This window comes from Notolepis coatsorum (genome assembly GCF_963971535.1).
Source record: "Notolepis coatsorum genome assembly, chromosome: 4".
Classification (NCBI taxonomy): Eukaryota; Metazoa; Chordata; class Actinopteri; order Aulopiformes; family Paralepididae; genus Notolepis; species Notolepis coatsorum.
Window position 1 is genome coordinate 206755567 of NC_140168.1, and position 22147 is coordinate 206777713.

At 43.0% G+C, this 22147-nt stretch overlaps 1 protein-coding gene across 2 annotated transcripts in view; it reads right to left on the bottom strand.

Annotated features, from left to right (window-relative positions):
- The window catches only part of etnppl (ethanolamine-phosphate phospho-lyase), an 88944-nt gene that overhangs the window by 7730 nt on the left and 59067 nt on the right, over positions 1–22147 (bottom strand). For both annotated transcript variants that reach the window (XM_084313693.1, XM_084313692.1), the window contains 3 exons: positions 14825–15050; positions 2200–2354; positions 1102–1191 (listed from right to left, as the gene is read on the bottom strand). In XM_084313693.1, the coding sequence (XP_084169819.1) occupies positions 1102–1191; positions 2200–2354; positions 14825–15050 (471 nt within the window). The remainder of the gene's footprint in view (positions 1–1101; positions 1192–2199; positions 2355–14824; positions 15051–22147) is intronic.

Below are 22147 nucleotides of genomic sequence, written 5' to 3' on the forward strand. Positions count from 1 at the left end.
TAGGAGGGGGTGGGCGGGTGGGAGAGAAATATACATACGGTGGGGAGAGAATATATACGGTGGGGAGAGAATATATACATACGGTGGGGAGGAGACTGTACATTAGGAGGGGGTGGGCGGGTGGGAGAGAAATATACATATAATAGACAGTCTCCTCTCCACCGTATGTATATATTCTCTCCCCACCGTATGTATATTTCTCTCCCACCCACCCCCTCCTAATGTACAGTCTCCTCCCCACCGTATGTATATATTCTCTCCCCACCGTATGTATATATTCTCTCCCCACCGTATGTATATACTGCCATCTTTCTCCCGGGTTGGTGTGATCACATGACTGACAAAGCCGTGCAGTGATAGGCCAGAAGTCAGTTCGATTGCATCCAGACTCGATTGCTTATCCTGTCTGGGTAGCCCGGATGATGGTTTTCTATATTCTATATTCTATAAACCGCAATTATGCATTGATTTTTTTACATTGAATTTTATACACCGCAATTATGCAACGAATTTTTTTACATTGAATTTTATTATGCATTCGAATTTTTTACATTGAATTTTAAACAATGAATTTTTATTTCACAGGAAAATTCGGAGCAAAAAATTCAGATACAGATTTTCAAAGTAATTATTTTCAATGCTATAAATTCGGTGTCTGAAAAAATTCAGATACATGTTTTCAAAGTAATTATTTTCAATGCTATAAATTCGGTGTCTGAAAAAATTCAGATACATGTTTTCAAAGTAATTATTTTCAATGCTATAAATTCGGTGTCTGATAAAATTCAAATACTTCTGTCACTCATTTGCTTCCATACTCCATCCCCCGAACCAGACTGCGGACCTTCGGGGACAGAGCTTTCAGTGTGGCAGCTCCCACCCTCTGGAACTCCCTCCCCGCAGAACTCCGTATGTATAAACTACATTATACACACACTATAATTATATAGTAATTATACCTTATACACACTATAATTATATAGTAATTATACATTACACACACACACACACACACACACACACACACACACACACACACACACACACACACACACACACACACACACACACACACACACACACACACACACACACACTTACTTGTATATGACTTCTTGTGCTTCTGCTGTTGCAGGAGTAAGCTTCACACGGTCCCTCACAAGCTCCACCCCCACGAAGAGGCCACGCCCCCTGCCAGACATGACATCATTACAACCCACTCCTTTATGAACCCGTCCCCGGGGTCAACAGGTCATTTTGGAAAAACAGTCATTATGGTGTTTAGAAGTAGTCACCATAGGGCAAATAATTTCTAGGTCACAGGTTTTGCCGCAAGACTTTCCAGTATATTTTGTGGAACATGAATATGTACCAAGTCTTAATGTCTCTTTGTTAGACCGTGGACCTTTGTCTCATAACTTGGTTATGAATTGAAAATGGGGGAACCTGATGTAAACAAGACGAAAGTCTTTCTCTGGTCTGCATCCCTTTAACAATTGTGTGTATTGAGCCGTACTGTATTGTACCCATTCTGCAATCTGTTAATACAATTTTCAATCAATCAATCAATCAATCAATCAATCAATCAATCAATCAATCAATCAATCAATCAATCAATCAATCAATCAATCAATCAATAAACCTTTCCTTGACCAAGAGATTAAAAGACAGGACTCTGGAAGACTGTGGCATCAAAACTGCTCTGAGGATCATCTGATCACATGTGATCCTGTGGCTTCAGAACTGCTCTGGACCCAGGAGTTGAAAACTTGTAATCCCTATCATAATATCATAATTTCAACTCATTATGAATGGAAAATGGGGGACCCTGATGTAAACAAGACGAAAGTCTTTCTCTGGTCTGCATCCCCTTATTAACAATTGTGTGTATTGAGCTGTACTGTACTGTACCCATTCTGCAATCTGTTAATTAAAATGTTCAATCAATCAATCAATCAATCAATCAATCAATCAATCAATCAATCAATCAATCAATCAATAGGGATTACAAGTTTTGAACTCCTGGGGTCTGAGGATCATCATCTGATCACGTGTAATAAGGTGTTGTGTTGCTGTAGTCGATGATGACACACGTCCTCTGATGCAGAAGCTGTTACATGCAAGATGTAGTGTGAGTCTGTGAGTGTGTGTGTCTGTGTGTGTGTGTGTGTGTGTGTGCGTGTGTGTGTGTGTGTGTACCTGATGTCCCCCACCAGCGGGTGCTTCTCCTTCTGCTCCTGCAGCAGCCTGGTCAGGTGATCTCCCACTCGCACCGCGTTCCCCTGGAGCCCCTCCCTCTCCATCACATCCAGCACCGCCAGGCCGATGGCACAGGACACCGGGTTCCCCCCGAACTGAGAGAGAGGGAGGGGGAGAGAGAGGGGGGGGGGGAGGGAGAGAGAGAGAGAGAGAGGGGGGGGAGGGAGAGAGAGAGAGAGAGGGAGAGAGAGAGAGAGAGAGAGGGGGGGGGAGAGAGAGAGAGAGAGGGGGGGGGGGGAGAGAGAGAGAGAGAGGACAGAGATATTAGAGAAACGCATTTTAATATATTTGAATTAATAACAAAAGGTTTTCTTACACTACCACAGGGGTGGCGAACCCGCGGCTTGCGAGCCGCATCTGGCTCTTTGCCCGTCAATGTGTGGCTCTTCCATCCATAAACAATTTATTTTTTATATATATATTTTCTTTATTTATATTTTTTGGATTTTCTTTTTTTATGTCACTCATTCCATAAGGACATAGAATAAACATTTACAGATTTTTTTTAAATGGTCCATTTGCATGTTCTTGGTATCTGAATCTAGGGACATCTATGGATCTCAGGGAATGTATTCCCACTCCCCAGTGTCAGAAATACTGTGTCTGTTACTAGGCTTGAGTAAATTGTAATGAACCAAATGAGAATATCAAAAAAAAAAAAAAAAAAGTTTAATCTTTGACTGTGAATAACACCATTGTTCTGAAGGTCCAGATTAACACCTAAAGTCCACGTTTATTATTTTCTATAGCTTATATGTTGTTTATTTGTATAAGATATATATTTACGCTGTTTATTTACCTGAGAGTATTTTTATCATTCGCCTCTTTTCATATGTCCCTTCATCGCGCCGTAGACAGCGTGAGCCCATGCACCTGTAGAGTGTACGTAAAAATGCCCAGTGTTGGCGCAGCAGGAAAACAGCTCCAGCAAATTACGAGAGAGCTGGTTTGCTAGTGAGATGTAATTAAAACGTTGGTGAGCTACGAGTTGGAAACGGCAGCGTGATATAGTTGGGAGAAGTGAAGTAATATACTTCGATATAGATCTGCCGACATGCAGATAGCAAAGGACGGTGAAGAGACTTTGGGCTGAGTTCGGCTGCGTTCTGGATTCAGCTAGCTACTGCGCAGGGACGTGCACAGGACTTTAGAGGGGCAGGTGCTCAAAGGCTGAAAAGGGCACTACACTTGTGTGTATATATTAACCGAGCGCGCATAGCGCGCAAGCACGATTTTTAAGGGCCCTTTTCGGGCGGGGGGGGCCCCCTTTTTATGCTTTTTGGGGGGTTTTGGTGATCAAATATTGAATATTGAACTATAATAATCAGTGCAGGAGCTCACTTATCCTTGAAAGACACTTTTATCACTGACTTAAAAGGCCCATACATCTCCATAAATGTTCAGGGGGGAGGGAATAAGTGCTTACCCTACAGACCCCAAGAAGTGCTGTATATTCTGTATTGTTTAATATAAATGCATTTTTTATTCCAATCCCGATTTGTATTTGAGATTCCCAAATCCCATCGGACTTGACTTCTTCGTGTCCCTCAATGAGTGTAATACCAGCATTCAACTGTATGCGCCACAGCGGTTTCTATCATCATCACCACCCACGCTATGAATAAAATATATAGGTCCGCGGAGAGGCACACTGAGGAGGCCATGCAAACTGCAATGGAATATGGGGCATCTCTCTCTCTTTACCTAATATTTTGATTCTATCCTGACATTTTTCAGTTGGAAGGGCAGTGTAACGGGAAAAAAAAAAAAAAAAAAAAAAAAAAAAAACGTATTTATCTTTTTTTCAAAAAGGGCACTTTTTTGATGAGGCTCAAAAAGGCAGGTGCTCAGGCACCCCTTGGCCTCTATGTGTGCACGTGCCTGCTACTGCGGACTGCGTGCTGGTTAGCCTTAGCATAAAAGGCTAGCTAGCTATTGAACCCGAAGTTCGGGCGTTTGGACTATAAGAACACGGTCCGTACGAGACCCCCCTATCCAGCGGCGACAGGACTGTCTCCCACGGGTCTACTCTGCATCAGCAAACATCGTCTCCGTCCTCGTCTTTCTCCCTCTGGCTATTCACCACGCCCCCCCCCCCCCCCATTCAGAGCTCCAACGATCTGGTACTAGTAGTTTTAGGACCTATAATAATTCGGACATTCGTTGCCTATAAATTGTATAATTCATTCGGACATTGTTGCATGTAAATTGTATTTGTATAGGGAAATCAATGTTACATATTACATGTGTGTTTTATGTTAAACATTAAATGTGATTATTCCATTAGGAGATGTTTTCAACAAACAGGGTTTTTGTAGTTATGATGAAATACGCAAAAAATGTAATCTCACCGATTCCACATATTATTTTTACGCACAGTTATTGTTATGTTTGAAGGCTCACGGTGTTCCATTAAATATACCAATTGTACACCACAGATACCACAAATTCTTCTATGAAAGAGAGACATCGAGCGGTTTTGTTTCAGATTTTTATCATCAATTACTAACGTCCTCGTATGAAACCTCCACCTAGACTCAGTCTGGAGGAGGGATATACCAGACCTGGAAAAATATTTTGATTGGCAAGAATCCTGGGCAAATGTTCGATTTACATCAAGGAACCCGGACCATCAACAAATCAATCTTAACTATATTCACAGGACATACTTGATTCCTATAAGACTGAACAGAATGGGTCTTAAATAAGACTCCAAATGCTCCTTATGTATAAATGGGGACGAGGGGACATATATGCACATGTACTGGGACTGCCCACCAGTTAAGATATTCTGGAAAGAAGTGACCCAGCAATTATCAAATCTCTTAACTCTGAATATACCTGTACACCCCTCTGTATTACTGCTGAATGATGTTTTTGAGTGTGCAGTACATCCACAGCTAAAGAGATTGGTTTTATCGGGTATCACAGTGGCTAAAAAGCTGATAGCATCACGATGGTTTCAACCGGAAAAATGTCCCGGAAGGTCTGGATTCTTACATATCTCGATGTGATTTATCAAGAAATATCTACAGCAAGAATTTTGGGTCTCAATGAATCCAAAATGACAATGTGGTTAGAAGTGGTGGAGAGAATAAAAGCTAGCATATAATGGTAGTGTCTGGTTAGAGCATATGTGTGTAGGGTATTAGATAGCAGGTATTAGGGGTATATCCTGTATAAGACATTTAACTAAATGGTGATTTCATTGGATGTGCACTGTTAATTAATGCTTGTATATCTTATCGTGTGTTGTCATGTTTGTTTATATGTTTGTTTAAAAAAAAAATACAAAAAAAAAATACAAAAAAAAAAGAAAAAATAAATTGATTATTCAACTTGGTACCCCTGTCCCCTCCCAGTTGGAGTGTCCACCATCTTGTGTATATTTAATATTGGTTAATTAATAATTTAGTATTTGTCAAGCTCATTATTTAAATACAGTGAGTCAGGGTTGTGTAGCCCCTCAGCTACAACCATGCTAAAATTGACCAGACCTGAAAAATATAAGCAAATGAATAAAGGGAAGATTATTAAACAGAAGGTTTTGTAGATACAGTACTGAATTCTGCCATCTTTTTTATAATGTAAATTTCTCCAAAATTGTTCATCAAGTTTCAAGTTTCTTTAATAGTTGTCATACAGAAGTACAGAATACTTTTATACAAAATTCTTCTTACTGTTACGCTCCAGAGACTGTGCTAGACAAGATAAGTATCAAATAACATAGTATAGCATGTAAATTAGAAGTAGGAAAAGAGGTCACAGTGTTCAGTATAGACATATGTACAATGTTCGATGCAGAATAGACGTAACTGAGTTACCATATAATATACAATACTATGCAGTGTACTAATATACAATACTATATAGTGCAAAGCAGAAATGGGATGAGGTACAATTTAGGTACAATTTACAGTAAGGTGTACGAGTTGTAGTGCAATCCTTTATCAATAAATATAAAGTGTGGGGAGTGGGTGCTACAGTGTGTTTGTTTAAAGTGAGTGTGTGCGTGTGGATGTGTGTGCTATGTGCGTTTGATGGTTGTTGTGTAGTGTTCATTGTTCGTTGAGCAGCCTGATGGCCTGGGGATAGAAGCTTTATTATCATATTGCAACACCGTTTTTTGCTAGACGTTCACAGAAAGGTAGAGAAACTAACTGTGTTCTGTTTTATGGCAATAACGTTCAGGTTTGTGGGAGATAATCCCAAAAAATAAGAGAAATAAAAAAGTAAATCCAGAAGTCAGATGATTGACAGGGGCTGGCGTGAGCTGGGTAGGGTAGTTTTTCGAAATTCGAAAGCCCTGAGTCTCTTCCTTCAAAAGACTACACTCACTTTTGGCTGCTCTACTTCCTCCTGTCAATATGCGCCGGTTTCCGACTCAATGCCCTGAGATTTCTATAATCTTATATTTCACTAATAACAGTTCAAATCATTGGTAAACAAACGTAATGCTGAAAATATACACTTCTACTGTATATCTCGGGGTTAAGAGGTTAACCGTCAGCTTGTGACTGCAACTTGTTCTTGTTCGCAGACGACTCAGCCCTGCTGGTCTCTGACAAGAACAAGTTACAGGTTGAAAAAACCCTCAGCTCAGAACTAGGCAAAATCTGCATATGGCTCGCTGATAACAAACTATCATTACACCTGGGTAAAACAGAGTCCATTCTCTTCGGTTCAAATAACAAACTCAGCAAGACCGACGGCTTCTCAGTTACAGTGGGTGACAATATTGTCACAAGGAAAGATGAAATTACCTACCTGGGTTCCATCCTAGAGGCTAATCTTTCCTGTGACAAAATGGCATCCAATGTAATAAAAAAAGTCAATCAACGAACTCGATTCTTCTACCGGATCTCCTCTCTAGTCTCTGGTAAACAAGAATACCCTGAAGACTCTGGCAGGAGCACTCATTCAAGGGTACTACGACTATGCTTGCACCTCATGGTACCAAAATAAATTACAAACATCTCAAAACAAACTGGTCAGACTACTGCTTGACCTTACTCCTAGAACCCACCTCACCCCTGCCCACTTTGACAACCTAGGATGGCTTAGAGTAGACGACATAGTACAGCAACTTGCAATGGGCCTGGTCTACAAGATACACTACACGACCAAGGTACCCATGTACATGTCAAAATACTTCCCAAAGGTCAGTGAATACCACGATCACAACACCAGAGGGAGCTCCACAAATCATGTTAAACCCAGATTCGGCTCAAACAAGGGACTAAACACGTTTTGCAATTATGCCACATCAATGTGGAACGCCCTACCCAAAGCTGTAAAGGAATGTGAATCACTGCCCACTTTCAAAACCACTCTCAAAAAACACCTACAGGAGACTGCAATTCGAAACTGGACCCTGTAAATGTCCTAACCCAACCCCCTCCAATGTACAGTAAATGACAAAGTATGGTTTTGTCAATATTCCAATGTACAGTTTTGCTTGTACAGTGTTCCCCACCCACCCGTCCAAATTAAAAAGACATTAGCAACTTCAGAGGCCAGACGGTGGGACATATAAACACATTTACTATCAAATAGCATTGTACGGCTGAACAACAGGACCAATTGACTATACTGTACATGTGCCTAATTTTTTTTTAAATAAACTTATTTTTTTTAAATGGCTAAAAGTGATTTTGTAATTTTGCAACTGTGGGTCTCACAGGGTACTTTTAACCCTGTGAGGCCTGTGAGGCCTGTGAGGCCCAAATAAAAAAGACATTAGCAACTTCAGAGGCCAGAGGGTGAGACCTATAAACACATGAAGGGTGCCGTGACATGAAAGGTTGAGAAACGCTGGTATATATGGTGTGGCTCTTTGTGGTACCACAGTAATTTTTGTGGCTCTTAGTCTCTGACTGGTTGGCCACCCCTGCACTACCAGAAAAACTACCAGTCCTACTAGGGGAGGACTCAACAAGCTGTGAGCTAGCAGCAGTCTATGTTGCTGCCTGCCATAGACTGAGGGACAGTGAGTGACAGTCACCTGACACACGTTTATGCTGTAATATTTGATGTTTTGATGATATTTTATGATGATATTTTTTATGTACTTTGACATTGATATCTGTTTTGTAATCCATGTTTATGTTAATATTAATCATTTGCTTTGGCAACATGTACAAGTTACGTCATGCCAATAAAGCCATTTGAAGTGAATTGAATTGATAAGGCGAGAGAGAGAGAGAGAAATGGAAAGGACAGGGAGAGAGGACAGAGAGAGAGAGAGAGAGAGAGAGAGAGAGAGAGCAGAGAGAGAGAGAAATGGAAAGGACAGGGAGAGAGGACAGAGAGAGGAGAGAGGACAGAGAGAGAGAGAGAGAGAGAGAGAGGGAGAGAGAGAGCAGAGAGAGCGAGAGAAATGGAAAGGACAGGGAGAGAGGACAGAGAGAGAGGAGAGAGAGGGCAGAGAGAGATACGGAGAGAGAGAGAAGAGAGAGAGACAGAGAGAGAGAGAGAGAGAGAGAGAGAGAGAGAGAGAGAGAGAGAGAGAGAGAGAGAGAGAGAGAGAGAAACAGAATACACACCCCCAGGTTAGGTTCACACCAGCTGACTGCTGGGACATCGCAGAGGGATTCAATGTTCCACGTCAGTGTGTGGAGCAACACGAGACGTGTGGACGGGGCCGCGAGGCCACAGGCCTGAGCCCAGGCTTTCTCTCTGCGTTTACACAACGCTTTCATCCAAAGCTTTTATTGCCTCACATTCACTCACACATTCACTCACCGACGGCGGCGATGCGAGGTGCCGACCTGCTCACCGGGAGCAGTGAGGGGTTAAGTGTCTCGCTCAAGGACACTTTGACGCGCTTCCGATTACCAGATTATGACTCTAACTCCTGAGCCGCTGTCGCCACCTGAGATATCGACTGTCTTCTAAAAGATCAACTGTCTTCTAAAAGATCAACTGTCTTTTAAGAGATCCACTGTCTTCTAAAAGATCCACTGTCTAAGAGATCCACTGTCTTCTAAGATATCCACTGTCTTCTAAGAGATCCACTGTCTTCTAAGAGATCAAGATCAACTGTCTTCTAAGAGATCAACTGTGTCTTCTAAGAGATCCAATATATCCAATGTATTCTAAGAGATCAACTGTCTTCTAAGAGATCCACTGTCTTCTAAGAGATCCACTGTCTTCTAAGAGATCCACTGTCTTCTAAGAGATCCATGATCTCAATGGATCAACCTGGTTTAATTAAAGGCTCAAATCCAAAATGTCAGAAACGAAACCTTACTGTAGTGTAGCAGCGTAATTGAAAACCTCCAATATAATTATTATTTAGTATTATGATTATTATTATGATTATGATGATTATGATTATGATTATGATGATTTTTATTATTATTATTATTATTATTATTATTATTATTATTATTATTATTATTATTATTATTATTATTATTATTATTATTATTATTATTATTATTATTATTATTATTATTATTATTATTATTATCTAACAATAACAATAATAACAATAACGATGATAATAATAATAACAATAATGATGATAACAATAACAAATTTATTTTACCCATGGGTACATTTGTGGACACAAGATGTGTTTAAATGTTTTCCAAATATGGACAGAAGCGTTATTGTAAAGGATAAGTCTATGCTAATCTTAGAAACCCCTGAAGCACTCGCTGAGAGAGTCCAAGGCTCTACAGGAAGGAGGTCTCTGTGATGTCACTGAGAGAGTCCAAGGCTCTACAGGAAGGAGGTCTCTGTGATGTCACTGAGAGAGTCCAAGGCTCCAGTCTAGAGGAAGGAGGTCTCTGTGATGTCACTGAGAGAGGCCAAGGCTCTACAGCAGCGTTTCCCAAACTTAGGGTCGTGACACAAAATGGGTCGCGGACCAGTTTTTATTGGGTCGCCAATTAAATTTTTTTTTTTTTAATAAAATATATTTTTTATTTTTTATTTTTTTTAAATAAAAAACCTGTAGATGTGTTGATTCAGTTTGGCACCACATACTTATGTGAATCTGGGTTTTCTACTCTAGCATACCTGAAAAACAAATACAGAAACAGACTAAATGCTCAACATGACCTCAGAATAGCACTTTCAAAAACAAAGCCCAGAATAGAAAACTTCAACCAGCCACATACCTCTCATTAGATTTCATTGTGCCATAGATGAAATATTATACCCCTTCTAGCATGATGTCAGGTCAGTAGCATTTTTTAATAAGTCAGTACAAATTAATCAGAATGTTGCTCAATGTTGGGGTTTAAGGTTGAGGGACGGAGGGAGGGGGTATTACGACGAGGTAAGGTGGAGGTAGAACCCAAGGCAGCAGGACGAGAGCGAGCAGGGATATGAGGCAGGAGACGACGGTCACGATTTAAAGAGCTTTTACTTAGCAATAGGGATGTCCCGATCCGATCACGTGATCGGGGCAGATCACGTGATTTTCCGAAGATCGGGATCGGCAAAAAAATAAATAAAAAAACAAACCAATAGTATCCAGCTGCAGAATGGCAGACCGGCCAAACTCTCAGACCCAAATAACATTTAATTTTTTTTATCCCAATTTCTCACATTACATTCACCCTCAATGTTGACGTTATCCAGGTGAAAAGTTAACTTCATTCAAGCGAGGCATTGCAATCATTGACATAAATCATTTGATGTATAATTAAATCAAAGGAAATGCGTTTGGGTCTGAGAGTGTGGCTGGTCTGCCGTTCTGCAGCTGGATACTATTGGTTTGTTTTGGCAAAATTCTTCTGCTCTGTGTGACAATAAATAAATGAATGATGATATGCAATTTAAAACCAAAACTAAGGCCTCAGTATGAGTTTAAGACGTGAACATGGTCATGTTTGTTGAATAATTTTTTTTTTTTGATTTTTTTTTAATACATTTTTTGATCGGATCGGGAAAGATCGGTATCGGTAGATACTCAAAATCACATGATCGGGATCGGATCGGGAGCAAAAAAACGTGATCGGGACATCCCTACTTAGCAACATGACAAATGTACATTTAAGCACAAACAATAGGCACAGCAGCGCTGGCGCTAAATACAAAACAAAACCTAACCAGAAGACGGACTGAACACATGAAGACAAAAGAGCAATCAAACAGAAAACTAATATACACTTACTTTAGACAGAACACAACTACAGGGCAAGGACGACGTTTGACAAAGACATCACAGGAACAGGTAACAAGGAGGAATGACTCCACAACCAGGTGAGGACAAACCACACTTAAATAACAAGACTAATTACCAATTGACCGCAGCTGGCAAGCCAGTCTAAAACAATACATCAACCACAAGGACACAAGAGCATAAACCAAAACACAACCAGACAGGGGACCCACATCAAACAAGGGGAGGGAAAGTTAACAACAGCACACACCATGACACCACATTAATCATACTATTAATTATATTCAATACATTAGTCAATAACATGGCTACTGTGCTGGCCTGCACTGTCTGCGGGTGACCACTAGAGAGTGGTATGAGACCATTGTTCACATCATTCATACTGTCTGTTCCTTGTCTGGGACAGTGAGACCCATTGCTCACACTGTGTCTGTGGTGTTGACTCTCCCAGACTTGGGCTGGTCTGGGAGTGTAACAGTACCCCCCCCCTAACGGGGGGCTTCCAGACCCCCTAGAACATCGTCCGGACACGGGTGAAGCAGGAGGCCGAGACCCTGGAAAAACCCGAGGACGAGGACCCGGAGAACTGGGGCCGGGAGTCAGAGGAAAGAACCCAGGAGGGGCATAACAGCCAGGGGGGTAGAACACGGGTGCAGAGGCCCGGAGAGGGGGGGTGGGGATGGGGACAGATATTTTCCGATATTACATTTTAATGCCATAATAATAATAATAATATCGGTAGGCCGATAATATCGGACATCCCTAGTAGGAGATGCTACTCTGTTGGAGTTAACCCCCGCCTAGCTATTGGTCACGGAGGAACGGGTTGAATTCCTAAATTCAAGAGGGATTTCAGCTGCTAACACCGACCGGAATGAAGAGACAGCCAGGCGGATCACTAACATAGGGTTTAATATGTTACATATTAAACAGAGTTATAGAGTCCTGCACACTGTTCACTGGTGATGGGTGACATCACAATTGAATGTGAACCCTCAAACAGTTATAAACATGTGAAGGAAATGTAACTCAAGTCTTTTAATTGGACTCATTTATTCATTAAATAACAATGATGTGCTTTCTTAGAGAAATCATGCAGTGTTCGAGACAGGGGAGGGTAGAATTGGACAATACGAAATTGGGATGGGAGAAAAATAGAAAAATGGGAGAAAAAGTAGAAAAAAGAATAGAGAAATCATGCAGTTAGCTGGTGAGGAAATAATTGAGTAGACTATTCATTATGTATTCAATGGGATCTAATCAAAATGTATGATGCATAGAGAATATGTTGACAGTTGAACCATAGTATGTGCTTATGTGGCGGGTGACCTCCCAAATGACACACCGGTAATAACATACATACATAGGACATATGTGTTGCCACTTTTTTTCCTGAGTTGATGAATTAGCCATGGGTCTCATTTTCAGATTCTTGTACCGACATTGACGATATCTTTGCAGATATCCTAAAATGTCACTCAAATTGGCATTCTAGGGGTGTATGTCATCAAACCTGTTTTGATATCAAACTTTCTGACTGGCATGATGAAGGCTTTATCGATCACTTGGATCTCTCTCTAGTGGTTATGGGAGGTGTGTAGTGCATCAAGACAACGTATTTCCATGAGCGAGTAGCACATGTCACAAAATGTTGCGCAGCAATTCCGTTGCCTATCCTACGAACCACAAAAAGTATTTTCCCCCCGAGGTTGTTACGCCGCCGCTTCTCTGTGACTTTTGCGTTTAAATTAACATTATGGTTATGGTTAGGATTGGGTTATGGATTAGGGTTAGGGTTAGGATTATGGTTGAAGTCGGGGACTCCCAATTAATAGGAAATGCTACAAAAACTCTCGTAGCACACATGAGATCTAGAATATAATGATCTTATAATAATAATAAATAATAATAACCACCAAAACCTGCACGGACTACAACGTATGAGGGGTGTAAAAAGTACCTAGAAATTATACTTAAGTGAAAGTATGGGTACCGTCTCAAAATCGTACTCAAGTAAAAGTCAGAGTATCTGGCTAAAACACACACTTGAGTAAAAGTAAAAAAGTCTCTACTTTTAAATGTACTAAAAAGTAAAAGTAAAAACAATTTTTTATTGCAAGGGATAGACCAGGGGTCTCAAACTCATTCCATCGTTGGCCAAGTTTCCATTTGAACTACACTACACATCATGCACCAGGTGAGAGGTGAGCCAATTAGTGAAATCATCAGCTGGTGTTTAGGCAAGGCTGGAATGAAACCAAGCATACACTCACACAAGGACCAATCAGCATGGATATGGGCGGGTTAATTGTACATTGATGGGGATTTGATTGGCTGTTTTTAAATAAAGTGCGGCCGCAGGATTAATAAGTTAATAACGTTAACGTTAGTTCGGCCAGAGAAACAAATATACTAATTAAAATAGTTTTTTTCTCTGAAATGTAATTGAGTAAAAGTACAAGTATACAAACTTAATAGTACAAATCCCCAAAAACAGTACTTAAGTATTGTAACAAAGTACAATTACTCAAGTAGTTTACACCCCTGCGGTATGACATAATATCATGGGGTACCTTGTGTATACTGCACATTGTGTATACTGTTTACTTTTACTCTTACTCATAGTATATACAGTATATTCAGATTCTAATTCTTTATTGCCTATATTTATTGTAAAGTATAATATAACCGATGGGGCATACAGACCCTCATCTGCACCTGTTGTTTACACGGTTTATTTTTCCTCATATTTTCATATTCAGAGTTAATTATATTGTTTGAACACGGTTTATTCTTCTCATATTTCTTTATAATAATAATGGTATTTATTATTTCTAATTGTCTTGTTATTATTATGATTATTATTGTTGAAGTACTGTCCTGTGATGTCTTGTGTATTATTGTTGTTACTGTATTATGTTGTGTTTTGTTTATTATATATATAAAAAAAAAGTTTATAATTATAATTAATTTAGTTTATAATACACATAATAAACATAATAATAATAATAATAATAATAATAATAATAATAATAATAATAATAATAATAATAATAATAAACGTAATAAGAATAAGAATAATAAACATAATAATCCTACCGTATTGAAGTATTCCACCCCGTTTATTCTTCTCATATTTGTTTATAATAATACACATAATAAACATAATAATAATAATAATAATAATAATAATAATAATAATAATAATAATAATAATAATAATAATAATAATAATAATAATAATAATAATAATAATAAACGTAATAATAATAATAATAATAATAATAATAATAATAATAATAATAATAATAATAATAATAATAATAATAATAATAATAATAATAATAAACGTAATAATAATAATAATAATAATAATAATAATAATAATAATAATAATAATAATAATAATAATAATAATAATCCTACCGTATTGAAGTAGTCCATCCCGGAGGACATGAAGGCCTCCGCCACCTCCCTGGTGGTGACCACACAGGACATGGGGTGTCCGTTGCCGATGGGCTTGCCCATGGTGACGATGTCGGGCACCATGTCGGCGCCCTGCAGCTGGAAGGCCCAGAAGTGGCTCCCCACCCGGCCAAAGCCCACCTGGACCTCGTCAGCGATGAACACGCCCCCTGCCTGGCGAACGTGTCTGTGGAGGGAGAAGGTAAGTGCAGTGGTATATAGACACACGCGCACACTCACACACACACACGCACACACACAGTCTATACTATATATATATATCGTTAGGTTATGACTATAACCAAGTTCTGTTAGTATAGCGACGCTCGGCGTCACTCTCTGCACTGTCCTCGCACACGTGCACACGCACTGAATAAAGACCACAATGTACCTTTAATCCCAATATTTGTCTGACCACACCCCTATCAGCTTACCCATATAAGCAGGGGTGGGGCCACCCACTCGCCTCCTTCCCAAGCTTTCACCACAAGGCGAGATCAAGGGCTGCAGCGGCGTCGGACGCAGAGCGTCGCTATACTAACAGAACTTGGTTATAGTCATAACCTAACGTTCTGTTTCGTATTAGCTCTCGCTCGGCGTCACTCTCTGCACAAGGGAGGCCGAGCGAGAGCCATCGGCCGACAAATACACCCCGCTGAAAGCCCCCCACAACCATCAGAACAGGGAGGGCCGAGCCCCCCCGACCCACCCTAATGGAGGGCACCCCCCCTATTGGGGGCTTCACGGGAGGGCGACGGACCCGACCGTGCGAAGAGGCACTCAAGCAACTCAACGCACAGGGTGAGCAGACCGTGGCTTGACCCCACGACTACACACACGCACAACCCGCATGCCACCCGGGAACGAACGGAGGAAACAACCTCGTTACTGCCCCCAGAATCACGGGGTCAAGGGCAAACCCAACCCCGTGGCAAGGCCGTAGCAGCGGAGCGCGAAGGAAGACCCAGACCCACCAAAGGGACTGGACCCCCTGGAACGGGGGCCCGGAGAAGTCCATGATGCCAGCATCAAGACCCCACCAGGTGGGCACTTAGTGACCCCGCCCCCCACATCGCCAGCGTATTCGGACAAAGGCCCCTCAGCCGAGCGGGCCCTGTCCCCCCAATAGTACACCGCCTGGCACACTGACCCTGCAGAACAGGCAGTCAGCATGGCCGTAAGCACACAAAAAAGGTTAACCAACGGAAGCAGGCAGCGCACCGGGGAAAAACCAGGCAACATGCTATTAACCCTAGCCTGGAGACTGCGGACGAGACAGGCGCCAGAGGGGACAGCTGAACACAGCCGCCCCGGCGGAAGGAGCGTAAGCTGGCGGTGTTGCATGACCAAGCCTCCATTTAAAAACCCCCACCCAGAGGGGTTGAGGCAGAGAAGGCTGACACGATTGGCAGACGTCATGAACGTGCAGGGGCACCCTCAAACGGTGAACCCGGGAGTTGACACTGCTCCAACACACCAGGGAATCAACCACCTTGGTGTTACCCAATGCAGTGGTTGTTCCTATAACCCCTCAAGAAAAAACTCCAAAACACACCTGCGGGTATACACCGGCTATACCGCAGTACAAGTGTTTCAGTTTTCAAAAAAGGGTTAACTCAGGCCTACGGGTCGACGAAACATTACTTCGGACCGGGCCTGGCGATACGGGAAGCACAGGATCACCAGAGGAGGTCAAAGACCACCCCAACAGGCCCCTCTTCGCCATGCGTGAGAGAGGAGCGAAAAAGAATGGAGAACCCGCCCCTAAGCACACCGTACTTGGTATTCCCAGGCGGTCTCCCAACCAAGTACTAACCAGGACCAACCTGTGTAGCGGCCGAGATCTGACGAGATCGAGCGTGTACAGGTTGGCATGGCCGTAAGCCATTACGACAGTGCTGAGTAAAAAATTTACCCAACCAGGGTCTCCATAGCGCTTAACCCTGTGACACCCGGACCGACCTGGCATTTTCCCCCCTGAAAAAAGCCCAAGTCCCTCAGGGTACCAGAACAGCAGATCTGCATCCCCGGCGGACAACGGGTTCAACTGATCCGGACCAGCGTGACCAGAACCAGTCCCGTGCCCTAACCACGCCGACATGCCTACTCCAGGAGAAAGGGCAGATATGCGTGTTGATCTTAACATGAAAAGAAGGCGCCACCCAGACGTTCGGGCGAACCGCGCCCGGTGGCCCACCCCCAGGGCGTGAGACCCCTCTACATATGTTCAGATCCATTCCGTCATCATCCCCCAGACATGAACGAGAATCCGTCGATAACCAACCCAGGTCGTGGGATGTGGTCGTCGGAAGAGGAAAAACCTCCATCCCAGTTGCTTTATAAAAACGCCGTTTTAACCTCAAGCAACCAAGGCGTTTACAGCGAGCTAGCACTATGCGTGCGTCGGGACACACCCACATCAATGAACAGGCTATTTAGACCTGTCATTGAATCCCCAAGGCGCCCAGGGGAACGACAAGAGGGGTGTGACACTTCCTAACTCCAACTCTTTTTTAATAGAAAAGAAGGAAGCACCAACAGTATGTATCCCAGTCTACACAGCCGGGGGTACATTTTTTTCACATTTTTACATCCCACCACCCTCCCATAGGAAGGAGACGGGAATCCCCAGAGAGACTTCCCACGCGAGCTGTACAGATTGAAAAGAATATATTGCACCTTGAGCCATGTAAAAAATTGGTTTTAGGGCTCTCCGGGGAAGAGGCACTGAACCCATACACACTCAATAATCGAATTGAATCGAATACATACACAATAGAATAGGACACCTTCTAGAGGGTCCACTCACCTTGACAATCTGAGGAGGAGGCTCTGTACTCTGAAGGAGGCTCCCTCACATGGAAGGAGGAGTCCGAACTCACAGAAGGCCCGAATAGGCGCTTGGTGAGGAGGAGCCCTGACCACCCTCCGAAAACAGATCCATCACATGGACCTGAACAGCACACGGAAGTCCTACCAACAGAGACGCGCACGGTGACGTACTCTATGGCGGGGGAATTTCTGCGGTGCACACGCCCAATATTCCAGGCCGTGGGACCAGGAAACTCCCTCCCCCCCCCCCCCCCCCCTCACCCCGTAACGTGCCGAACCGCAGCGTGACAGGAACCTTGAAGGACAGGGGGTGTACCCCTGACCAACAGAAAAAAGGGGGAGAGGAAAGGTTACCAGTTCACCCCTTTACGACCCCACACCCATGATACGATGTAAAGACAAAAAGAGAGTATGACACAGTCATAGTCAGCTCTATGAAGCGTTTGACAGCTTCACACAGCGCATGAGCTAACCTGCTATCTGATTTTTACTAAGGAAAAAACACAGAATAGAGAGGGCTCTCTAAGAGCCCCGGTCCAACTTACACATGTGCTTCTGTGGCCAGTCCAACCCAGTTGTAGGTCACATGACACACACAACCCATCATCACCTACAAAAAATGGCAAAAACACTCTACAGAGGAACGCCGTTTTTCATAATAAGAGAATACATAATTCTCGATTAGTATCGGCCACAGGCCTTGCTAAGCACACACGAAAGCGACCAAACAATCTTTTCTTTTAGGAAAATAAAGTTTCTCCAGCAGTCTTAGCACAACCTCAGCAATCAAGCTAAGGGTTACATCGCATCCCTACCACACAAAGACACAATGTAGTGCAACAACATGTCTGATAGGAGGATGAAAAAGTCCCCAGGGAACCGGGGGGAAACACAATCCTCCTACTTTACCCTTAATACGGCCAGTTAAAACAGGAAAACCTGTTAATATGTGAACACACTGTTCATTGTCATCACAGGCTGAGAAAAGAATATTCTTTACTCATTTGTCACTAAGCATAGCTTCATAGGTTAGTTACCCCTTAGTTGTGAGTACACGGTACATATAAACACACATGATGTTTCTCACACAACAACCAGATCATTTTCACATCTGTAACAACAACCCGATTTGCACGGAGAAGCTAATTACCAGTGACAAGACAATTCACAGAAAACTCGCGTCGTATCCTAAATGTATTGCAGCAACACACGTTTTTGGAAAACAGCGTTATTTACAAAACATGTAGAAGGTAAAGCCAGAAGACGCGTATAAGGTCTGGCCAAACCTTGTCCTACCCGGAGCGTAGATCAACGGAGTGCAGTCTCAAGGCCCCGTAGAAAACACAGCCGTCCTGTGTTGTTCGAACTGGGCAGCGTCGCCGCTCCAACCCGTTGCTACGGTCCCCTTTGTTGACGCAATCCTTGCCGTCCTGGCTCAGGGCAGGGTCGACGAACATCCCCTGTCAAAGATGACGTCGTAGTCAAGAGTGTAAAACATGTTATAATCAAAGCACGTTCAACAGAGTAGCATTAAGCTAAAGGCCGCCCTAACCGTCGGACGCTACCACCCCCGCCCGCGAGACGCAGAGCGAACGGCGCGCGCGACCAGAGAGTAGCTTCGAATCCCCCCCGCCTCTCCCCGTGAGGGAGAGGAGAGTCGGGAACCGCGGCGGCGCGCGAGGTGCCGGAGCCACCCCGCGCTGGACCTAGGCCGATAGCAGCAAGCTAACGTTCCCCAGCCTAACCTAGTAGGCCACCTAGTGACTACAGCAGGCTAGCTAACAGTAGGCCACCACTAGCACGTAAGCTAAGCAGCTATCACCTGAACGTGTACACAATGATATAACACTCACCCAGACAGGCCGCCGTTCTGAAACCCTCCTCACTTTTTAAGAGAAAAGAGAAACAAGATGTTAACACAGTTTTACAACAGTGATTTTACCCACACCCGACGGAGCCAGCACAATACCAACTGGCCTGTGTAGCTGACTTTGAACACAGATCTTCCGCTATCGAACATCTATGCCCATATCTCCTCGTGAAGGAATACTCTCATTTGGATATGAAAGAAGGGGCTACACGGTGACAGAGAGATATCCACTCGTCCAGAAAACACAGGGATCACCAGTGTTAATGGTCGCGGCCCACTAGTTAAAACTAAAATGGGCTTCAGACCAAGGTCTTCTGTCGCCTAAGAGGCTGAACAAAGGACCCTAGCCTGGGGCCGGTTTTCATAAACATTGTCAATTAGCCCCCATAGCACTAACAGACAAGTGGAGCCTGCCAGCAACATAACTCACCAAAACCAGGAACCCACCGCTTCTCACAACAGCGGCGCGTCCTACAGCCCAGCTGTGCCTTTACCGCAACCAGCACACAGCAAGGACTGCAGTTGGAAAAGCATGTAGCGGCGCGAACTCCCAATGCGAAAACCGGTGGATGATTTTTAGAATGATCATCATCTTCCAGACACTCCAGTACGAAGACAATATCGCCGTATTTTCTCGAAAATAGTGAGAGAGAAAATAAAGATATGATGTCAACGTATCCTTGTTTTCCAACTCTTCTCCTACTTCTTCTTCCATCACATCACGTCAAGTGTGGGGATCTACCGAGGCACTTCTTCCTTGTGGTGAAAGCGAGAAGGAGGCGAGTGGGTGGCCCCACCCCTGCTTATATGGGTAAGCTGATAGGGGTGTGGTCAGACAAATATTGGGATTAAAGGTACATTGTGGTCTTTATTCAGTGCGTGTGCACGTGTGCGAGGACAGTGCAGAGAGTGACGCCGAGCGAGAGCTAATACGAAACAGAACATCTGAGCAACTTCAGTTAGGTTATAGGATGATGACATCCACCTGAAATAATGTGGCGTATGTCTTGCTAGACGAGCCCCCATGCTCGGTGCGTGAGGTGACATGCTCCTTGTGTGTCTGGTGCAGCTGCCTGACACCTAGCCAGAACGTTTATCCCAACCTTCTAACGTTGGGTCAGAGGCGGTCTACTTGGGAACTCATTTATCCACATCTGCCTGTACATTATGGCTGAGCCCAAACGTTCAAACGTTCTGACCTTTGTTCGTTACGTTGGCATTCGAATTCTAAATCAACATTCGAATTTTTTATTAATAAAAAAAATAAAATTATATATTTATTTTCTGTGTCTATTCATTCTGTTTAAACCAATGTTTTTTTTCACAGTTGCAGATAAAGATTAGGCTACACTAATATTATAGTATTATACTATTATATGACTCGTCATACATTTTTTTTTATAAAAACTTTATCATAAATGATGTAATAACTGCATCCGCTTGGCACTCGGTGTTGTATATTGCTGTTGCACTTTACTGTTATATTTGCGCTCTGGTTGGATGCCAAAACTATTTTCATTGTACTGTACTTGTGCTGTATGATGACAATAAATGAGAATCTCATCTAATCTAATCGTTTACCGTGGTATCTAGGGTGCATACTGTGGTATCTAGGGTGCATACTGTGGTATCTAGGGTGCATACTGGGGTACATACTGTGGTATCTAGGGTACGTACTGTGGTATCTAGGGTGCATACTGGGGTAGATACTGTGGTATCTAGGGTGCATACTGGGGTACATACTGTGGTATCTAGGGTGCATACTGGGGTATCTAGGGTACATACTGTGGTATCTAGGGTACGTACTGTGGTATCTAGGGTGCATACTGGGGTACATACTGTGGTATCTAGGGTGCATACTGGGGTATCTAGGGTGCATACTGGGGTACATACTGTGGTATCTAGGGTACATACTGTGGTATCTAGGGTGCATACTGGGGTACATACTGGGGTATCTAGGGTGCATACTGTGGTATCTAGGGTGCATACTGTGGTATCTAGGGTGCATACTGGGGTACATACTGTGGTATCTAGGGTGCATACTGGGGTATCTAGGGTGCATACTGTGGTATCTAGGGTGCATACTGTGGTATCTAGGGTGCATACTGGGGTACATACTGTGGTATCTAGGGTGCATACTGTGGTATCTAGGGTGCATACTGTGGTATCTAGGGTGCATACTGGGGTACATACTGTGGTATCTAGGGTGCATACTGTGGTATCTAGGGTGCATACTGTGGTATCTAGGGTGCATACTGGGGTACATACTGTGGTATTTAGGGTGCATACTGTGGTATCTAGGGTGCATACTGGGGTACATACTGTGGTATCTAGGGTACATAATGTGGTATCTAGGGTGCATACTGGGGTACATACTGTGGTATCTAGGGTGCATACTGGGGTACATACTGTGGTATCTAGGGTACATACTGTGGTATCTGGGGTGCATACTGTGGTATCTAGGGTGCATACTGTGGTATCTAGGGTGCATACTGTGGTATCTAGGGTGCATACTGGGGTACATACTGTGGTATCTAGGGTACATACTGTGGTATCTGGGGTGCATACTGTGGTATCTAGGG